This window comes from Quercus suber, unplaced genomic scaffold, assembly GCF_002906115.3.
Source record: "Quercus suber isolate HL8 unplaced genomic scaffold, Cork oak 2.0 scaffold_205, whole genome shotgun sequence".
NCBI classification, from domain to species: Eukaryota; Viridiplantae; Streptophyta; class Magnoliopsida; order Fagales; family Fagaceae; genus Quercus; species Quercus suber.
In genome coordinates, this window is record NW_027069663.1 from 1150532 (window position 1) to 1159493 (window position 8962).

The 8962-nt window shown below is 30.1% G+C and overlaps 1 protein-coding gene across 1 annotated transcript; it reads left to right on the forward strand.

Moving 5' to 3' along the window:
• Window positions 1-1187: 1187 nt before the first annotated feature.
• LOC111994534 (thiamine-repressible mitochondrial transport protein THI74) lies at window positions 1188-8757 on the forward strand. Its single transcript, XM_065779320.1, is given in 12 exon segments — window positions 1188-1268; window positions 4963-5364; window positions 6260-6278; window positions 6281-6473; window positions 6949-6971; window positions 6974-7018; window positions 7138-7143; window positions 7146-7238; window positions 7764-7794; window positions 7796-7879; window positions 7993-8121; window positions 8643-8757. Coding segments are annotated over 12 exon segments (1221 nt in total).
• The last annotated feature ends 205 nt before the right edge of the window (window positions 8758-8962 follow it).

The window sequence follows — 8962 nt, forward strand, 5'->3', positions numbered from 1 at the left end:
TAGCTCTGCAGCCCATGCTTTTAGAATATTTGGAAGCTAATTTTGGAGTTTTGTCTTGAGTAATAGTAAGATAGTCTTGTTTTTTTCTTTGGCATTGCTTGATGTAAATTTGCTTATAGTTGCTGTTTTTCTAAGTTTGTAAGGTGAAGGGAAAGCTATGTAGCTAGCTCATGTTTAGCATGGTTGTTCTATGATGTTGCCTTGCTTTTGTATAAACTTATTCTTTCTTTGAATAAAATGCTGCTGTTTACTCTAAAAAATAAAAAATAAAAAATAACACTGTCGGTGGGGAAAAGTTGTAAAAAGCTAGAAATGAAGTCTACTTTATTCAATCTTTCACCTATGATTCGTATCGCATGGATGAAGCGCGGAAAAAACCTAATGCACTTGAATTTCTTGATGACATGGACAGAAGAGCAAAAGCCTTTAACTTGTATATACTTTCAAAATAAACTGCTAGTAAGTATATATAGAAAGAGAGTCCAAATCTTCTGTCCCACTTTTACATCTTTCCTAGGTATATCAATTCTCATGTGCAGAAAAAGAATTTTTTAAAAATAAAATATATTAATATTGTTAGTATTATATTAATTAATAATAATTATCACTTATAATCTATTTATTAGCTAGTTAAATAATGACACTAATGAATTTAATGCATAATTTAAAATAAGACAATTCCTGATAAACTGAACAGATTAGCTGTTAGAAACCAATAAAACAGATTTTTTTTTTTTTGATAAATAAACATTGGTGTGGGACATTTATAAATTAGAAAACTTCCAAGAAGTTTTCTAAGATCCCACGTGATTGGCTTTTCATTTCAATCTAAAAAACTGCTCTCATATGCCTTTCTCTCATTTTTGTCTATGCCCCAACTCTAGTCCTCTCATATTTTCTCTCATCTTTGTCTCTGACTTTTACCTAACACCATAAGTCCAGTCCTCCCAAACTTACTTTTCTCACTTTCTCGCAAATTTAACTCAATTTTCCCGTTGTGTTTTATTTCTATATATTTTACACACTGGCTTTTTAATTAGACCCATATATAGGGTCCTACACACACACACATGCACAACACATGCAGAACCACCCCTCCTTTATATATTGTGTCTAGTTGTTGAGAATGTTTCGACTTTCAGCTAGCACTATTTTGTTTTAGACACTACCTTTGAGTATGTAGAGAAATGAGTTGGAGATATAAAGGAGGGGTGGTTCTGATCATTTCTGTTTTGCTTTTGTGGGTTACCTCTGCAGAAGTCACCCAAGTCAGCTCTCTCTCTCTCTCTCTCTCTAAAAACTAGATTTCGTGGCTCTTTGTTTTTTTTTTTTTGAATTAGCTTCAAGGCGGCGGTACGTTATAGTCAAGGGTTCAAAACTTCAAATGAACCTCTTGACCCGAAAATTTTATATATATATATATAATATTTATAAAAAAAAATTATTTTGAACCCCCTACAATACAAATTTGCACCCCCTCACCATCAACCATTCAACCTGACTCGGTGACCCCTTTATTTTTTAAAGCCTAACTTAAACTCCAGAAGAAGAAAAAAAAAAAAAAAAGTCCAAAAGAAAATTTTGGTCTTTAATCTTAGAAATAAAAAACCCATAAATCAAAATTTGAAAAATCATTAAAAGAAGAAAAAGAAAAAAAAATGGTCAAATAAAACCTAAGAATTTGTAGCTGCCTAACTTCCAAAATCTCTCATTATCCTTCTTCAGTCTCCAAACCCAAAGGAAAAAGACTGCCTCTGCTTCATGAAAAAGCCCACCATATTTCTGAAACATGTTTCCTCCCTCTCACAAGGGGGTGTGTGGGGTCCACCCCATTGTGAGAGGGAGGAAACATGTTTCGGAGACATGATAGCCTCTCTCTTGTTTCACATACACAAAATCTGTCGCCTGACTATCCCTAATCTGGTGCCGCCGCCGCTTGGTCTAGCTTTTCAACTCTCTCTTTCTCTCTTTCTTTCATTGTGAGAGTGTGTTTATGGTGTTTTGTACCGCCGCTCCTGTGTGTTATCTTTTGATTTTTTTTGTTGAGTTTTTGAATCTTGGACCGTGCGTGTGACTGTGTGTGGGAGCTGTGGTGTTAAGAACCGTATTCTGAACTTCTAATATTTGTTGTTGAGTAACTCAACCTGAGTTTTGAGTCTCTAAAGTCTGACCGTGTGTGACTGTCTGTGGGCCTGTGGGGTTAGTGGGTTATAGACTTATAGGACTTATTACTTTTATTAGTTTATAGTGTTTTATTGTTGTTGAGTACTTGAGTTTGAGTTTGAGTTTCTTTATTGTTGGGTGTTGGTGTGTTGCAGAGTTGTTGTGACTTGTGAGTGTTTTGATTTAATATAAAGTTGAGTTTTTATTTTTATTTTTTTGAGAAGCTGATATAAAGTTGAGTTATTACTTATGACTTTGATTATTTGACTAATTTGTGACTTGTGAGTAGTTATTTAATTTTGTTGAATGTGACTTGTGAGTTGTGGGTGGTTGTTGGCAATGTAACTTGGTCAATACATTAAAGACAATAAAAATATAAAACATTTAAAGAATTGTAAACTTATAAATTGGGAACCTTGCTAGAAAGATGGTAGAGACAAATAAGAATGTTATATATTCATTAGTATATTTGTTTGTAAAGTTAGTTTTGACCATTCTGTTGCAACTGCAACAGTGGAAAGAAGTTTTTCAACAATGAAATATATCAAGAAAGAATTGCACAATTGAATGGGGGATTAGTGGTTGAATGATTTTTTAACTGTGTACATTGAAAAGGATATAGGATATAATGAATCTATCATGCAATGGTTTCAAAAAATGAAATCTCATAGAAGACAATTGCAGAATTTTTTTTTATTTTTAAAAAGTGATATTGTTATATTCAAGTCTCTTTTGTTTTAGATTTTATGTTTCTTATTCACCTCCTTAGACAAAAATCCTGAAGCCGCCCTTTCAAGTAATAGTGTACATTAATGTACTCTCGTGGTAACACTATTCTTTGGTAAATTTCCCATATGACCTTGTTAGTGTGTCATAGCAACCTTGACAGTTTGGATGTTAAAATTGTATAATCTCAATGGCTTTGCTGAGTTGTCCATTTTGTTCAAGATACATACGTGTCTTGATTCAAAGGCGCAGAGAGAGATCCCCCTAATAATTGTATTTAGTATTTTAGTATTTACGAAACTTTGTCCCTTAAAAAAAATATTATGTACCTTAGGGTAACTATTAAGAAACTATTTAAAAAAAAAAAAAAAACTTTTAAAACACTTTTATAAAAAATTGAAAAGATTGTCAAAAAATTAATTATTTTAAACTATTTAAAAAAAAAAAAAAAACTTTTAAAACACTTTTATAAAAAATTGAAAAGATTGTCAAAAAATTAATTATTTTTTTTCTTTTCTCATAAAAACTTTCTTAAAATGGTTCACTAAAAATTATCCTTAGAGTATTTATTAATACTTTTCTTGAAAAAAAAAATTATTATGTATCAATTACATGCAAAATAGACCCACGAAGAAAAGCTCACCAGAGATTGGAGACACCTTGCCCAACAATTATCATGCCAAACAGATCTATTATGTAATGACTAGTGTCCAACATGCATGTGGTTTAAGGAGGTTTAGCCAAGCATGGAAGGCATGTGGCTTTCCCAATAATGGGGTGTGACACACAACTTTGCACACTTTCCAATTATATATTTTTCCTTAGTTTTCATATTTCAATTACATGAGCGGACATTTGTATATAAATTTTTCTCCCCAAATTCAAATCCTAACTTTGCCATTATCTTCATTAGAATTAATCTCAAGCAAAATGATACTCTCTCATTGTCTTTATTAGAATTCCTCTCAAGCAAAATATCTTTTTGTAACACAGCAATCAAGATCACTCAACTGGCTAGGCCATTTATTATGGCCCACTGACCAGTACATGTATAGATAAAAGCTTTATATGTTATAAACTGTTCCAATTAATAGGATTACATTTTGTTGTTATTATCAAAATAATAATAATAATAATAATAATAATAATAATAATAATAATGTTGCTTTCACCATAAATTTATATTAGTTGTGGAAAGTATAAACACACACAAGAAGAAAAAATATTTATTATAATGGAAAAAATCATTGTAATAATATAAGAGTCATTGTAATAGTTAATGCGAGGTGTTGCAATAAAATCTGAGATAATAGTTTTGAGCAAAAATAAATAGCAATAAATTTCAAATATTTTAATAACCTTGATGCAATGATATATATGTTGTTGCAATGAACAATTTACTGTTTCGAATGGCTTGTAACAATAGGTTATTGTAATAAATTGCAAATGATTGACAAAAATAATTCAGATCGAATATTTCCAACAATATTTTTGTTGTAATAGATAATTAGTCCATGTTTGTCATTACAATAAATTGTAAAATAATTAATATCAATTTATTTCAATAATATTTTCGTTGCAATTTCATATTTTTCATTACAATAAATTGTAAAATAATTATATCAAATTATTGCGATGGTAACTTAGTTACAATAAAATATTAGTTCATTAATTTTTGTATCAATAGATTACACAAATAATTGATATCAATTTATTACAATGATTTTTTTATTTTAAGTTATTTCGACAAATTTTTCTAGTGATATATGGTATTAAAACCTCTATTGCAATCGAAAATTATAAGTTATTGCAACTAATTATTGTTACCGAAATAATTTAACATTTTTAAGTTACAATTATAACAATTTTTAACTTGTAAATGTGATATTTTGTCTAATACTATTATATTAATTTTGTTGTATTAGCAATTGATATAATAGACTTATTTTGATGTAGTGCATATTCCAATAATATTTTCTTCATTTTGATTCTTATTTGAGCTCATTCATGTATATTTCAACATTGGAGTTTTTATAGTTTTCATTGGCTTTTTTTTTTTATCATTCCTGACAGGGTATTTTCACAGCCTATGAGCACCCATTTGTTGTAACATATCTTGGAATCTCTCTATTGGCCGCTTATCTTCCAATAGCATTCATTAGGGATTGTTTACAGAAATTTCTAAGACGATCTTACCAAACTTGCCAAACTGATGATAATGATGTGGATGAATCCTCCATGACTCTTGATTCGCCCACTAACAATTGCCAGAATATTGGAAATCTTGACATTGAGCAACAACAACCATTGGCTGATGAAAAATGTATCAAAGATTTGCATTCTCAAAAAGAGGGAAAACTAAGTGCTTTTGATAACAAAGAAGATGTGGACATATTGATACATCAGAGAAAGCTTAGCACAAAGGAAATTGCTAAATTAAGCTTAGTCATTGGTCCCATTTGGTTTCTATCAGAGGTTAGAGGCCCTTTCTTTTTTGTGTGGGTTAAATTGCATATTTGGGTCTTAATTTTTTACTTTGTTTTAAAAAATGTTATATATATATATATATATATATTTACTTGAAAATGCTAAGATTACAAATTATTTTATAATATTTTTTACAAACTAATAATGTAGTGAATGGTTTTGGTAAGTGAAAAAATAATATTAATGGTGAGTTCAGATGAGAACGAGTAAGAAATGGTTATATCAACAGTTTGTAAAAATTTTATAAAATAGTTTGTGAAAATAGTATTACTTATTTCAAAGGGTTTTTATCATTTTTTGATAGACAGCAAATAATGGAATTCATAGAATTGATACCACTATATTAAAGTGAAGCTTATGATGTGACATAAATTTCAAAGGTCATACCAACAATGTCCATCAATCAAATGCCAATAAAGGCATAAAATATATATATATATATATATATATATATATATATATATATATATATATGAAGTGAAACATTTCAAAGTAAAAAAGAAAAGAAAAAAAAAGTACAACTTTAAAAATAAAATCAAAAGTTATAATTGGTTTGGTGGAGTGATGGGGAAGATAGAAAAGTTGGAGAGGTAGTTGAAGGAAAATACAGTTTGAGTTATTTGGTTGAGAAGGGAAAAAATGAGGAATTTTGATAGGGCTGAGTGTGCTCTCCTTAGACCCATCAGAAATGAATTTTCTCAATTTGAGGAGGAAATAGAAAGAAAAAAAAAAGTAGTTGCAGTCAAATAATTTAACTACCTTTCATTTCACGATTTGGCTAATAATTTTCCAATTTTATTGGAAATTTATCCATGTGATTGTCATTGGTGATGTTATTTTTTGAAGGTCGCATTCTCAATATTTATCCTATTCACTTTTGCAGTATTGTATGAATGCGGCGCTTAAAAGACAAGCGTTGCCAGTACAACAATATTATTCTCCACTTCAGGACTTTTCACTCTTCTAATCAGTGCATTATTGGGAGAAGACTCCATAAATTTAGTAAACTTGGTCTCTGTTTTCGTCAGCATGGCTGGTGTTGCCATGACTATATACGGCAAGACTAGGGAAAAAGAATCCCAGTCAACCACATCGTTGTACGTTTCTTCATTCTGGCCCTCATCTTTTGCTAATTGTTTGGGTAACATGTTAATTTTTACCATGAACTTCCCTATTTCTTTTGGCACTTGGCTTAAACTAATAAAAATTGGAAAAAAAAAATTCGAGTCGCTGAAGTTTACCAATAATAATTTTTACAAATATTAATATGATTTATTTAACTAAAGTAACATCATTTTCACCGAAGTTTATTACTAACACTACTTTTATTTTCTCATTTTAAAAAAAAAAAACTACTTTTACATAAATCAAAAATTGTAAAAATAAAATAATAAAGAAACAATTTTTTTTTTCTTTTCAATTTGCTCTTTTTCAATAAGTCTAATGGGTATATTATAAATTTATTATTATTATTTTACATTGGCTGCTATATTTTGTTGTTGTTTTGTACTATGTTTTATTTATAGAGCAACTAGTTATGGGATTTTCCTCCCTTTGTGTTTGGGTTCACAGAGACAGAAACCATTCTATTCTCGGGGATTTTTTGCTTTGCTCTCAGCTGTGACCGATGGACTATTCGCAGGTCAAACATCTTTTATTTTATTCACATATTTATAAAAGAAAAGAATATATATCTTTGTAGTTGAAAGATTGTAGTTCTTATTATTGTAATCATTCATTGACAAAATACCAATTCTGCAGTGCTCCTTAAAAATATGCTGGAGAAGAAGGAGAAAAGGTGGATATGCAAAAGTTCTTTGGATATATTGGATTGTTCGCCCTTGTTTCTCTCTGGTGGCTAGGTAAGACGAATTTTCTGTGTTCTGACTTAACCTTTTCCATTAACCTCAGCACATGTAACTTATCCAAATTATCACAGCAAAAGTGCTTTCTTCAAACAAGCATTAAGGATTTAAAATTTTTCATGACTGTAAATGTGACATATTGTCATTGATATATAATAAAAATGGTATTGCCATATTCAAAGAATTGTCTGCAACTCTCAACATAGGTATGCTCAATAAAGATACCATGCTTTTTTTTGGGGTTGTTTTGGTGGTCTATGCATCAAATTTATTTATATGTGAGTTTTAGTTAGTTCGACTAGTAAAAATCTCTGATGATTGAATAAGAGATCTGAGATTCAATTTTCGCCTATACAAAAAACCGATTGATGTTTTAATCTGATGATAAAAAATTATTATCAGAAGCGGGTTTAATAAGTTGAAATTGTTTTAAAATAAAAAATTTATTTATAATATTGGTTCCAACCAGTGGCTTTAGCATGGATTGATTATAATGTTTTAATTTGTGGTGTACTTTTTCAGTGTGGCCCTTGAGTGCATTAGGAATTGAACCAAATCATGATTCCTGATTCTGCTCAAACCATCGGAGTTGTTTTTGCCAATTGCTTTGTTGGGAGTTTCATCTGTGATTATTTCTGGTATGTTGGGTGGAAAAAAAACAAAGATATCTATCATGATTCATTGTCTTTTGTGCAAATATTTTAATCTAATAAATATATAGTATCTTGATTATATTATATCATAATCCCAGGGCATTAGGTGTTGTTTGGACCTCTCCACTAGTGACAGCGCTAGGTGCCTCGCTTACCATACCACTTGCCATGTTGGAGGACATGGTGATCCATGGCCGACACTATTCAGTAATTTATATTCTTGGCTCAATTTCAGGTAAGATTTGTACCATAATTGACTTTTGCGTGTAGTGATTTCTAACTTTTGAAGAAAATAAATAAATCTAAAGTGCAAACCATATCCAAAGTTGCGGAAATTTTGGGATTTTACACTTAAGTATTAGAATTTAAATCTTATCTCTTAAAGTTATATTTTGTTCGTATCAGTGGTCCATATTTTTCGTTAAATGTCACATAAACTTACCACACGTATTTAGTTCGTCCAATAAAATAATGTATGTTATTTTTATTATGTTATGTGGCATAATTCTATGAATAAACTAAAAACACATGGCAACCTTATGTCACATTTAATAGAATATATAAATAGAGAGTTTACCTATGTAAGCGGAATATAACTTCAAAAGGTAAATCCAAATTTTGAAACTTATGGTATAAAATTCAAAGACTCCAAATTTTAAAAGTATACTTCGCACTTTAGCTAAAAAAAAAAAAAACCCCAAAATCGTTTATGTATTGTATTGGCCATTTATCCATGAATTGGTGATGTGTTGCAGGTATTCCTAGGATTTGTAATTGCCAGCCTATCGGATTGGTTCTCACCCAAGCTAGGATCGCAATTTTTGAATTCCTTGAAGAGATTTTTCATCCGTCACTCTTTTTAGGGATCATTCTTTTTTATATTTTCCCCGTCATCACTTGATGATGTGAGGCTGTAGCCTGTAGGGTTTTCAGTTTCACCAGTTAGTCTTGATGTTTATTGTTGTTCAATATTGTTCTAGGCATAGGAAGGATAAACTTTTGCATATTCTAAATGAAATAGAGCAAGGGGAAATATTTATTTTTCTTCTCTCTTTTTGGCATGAATAA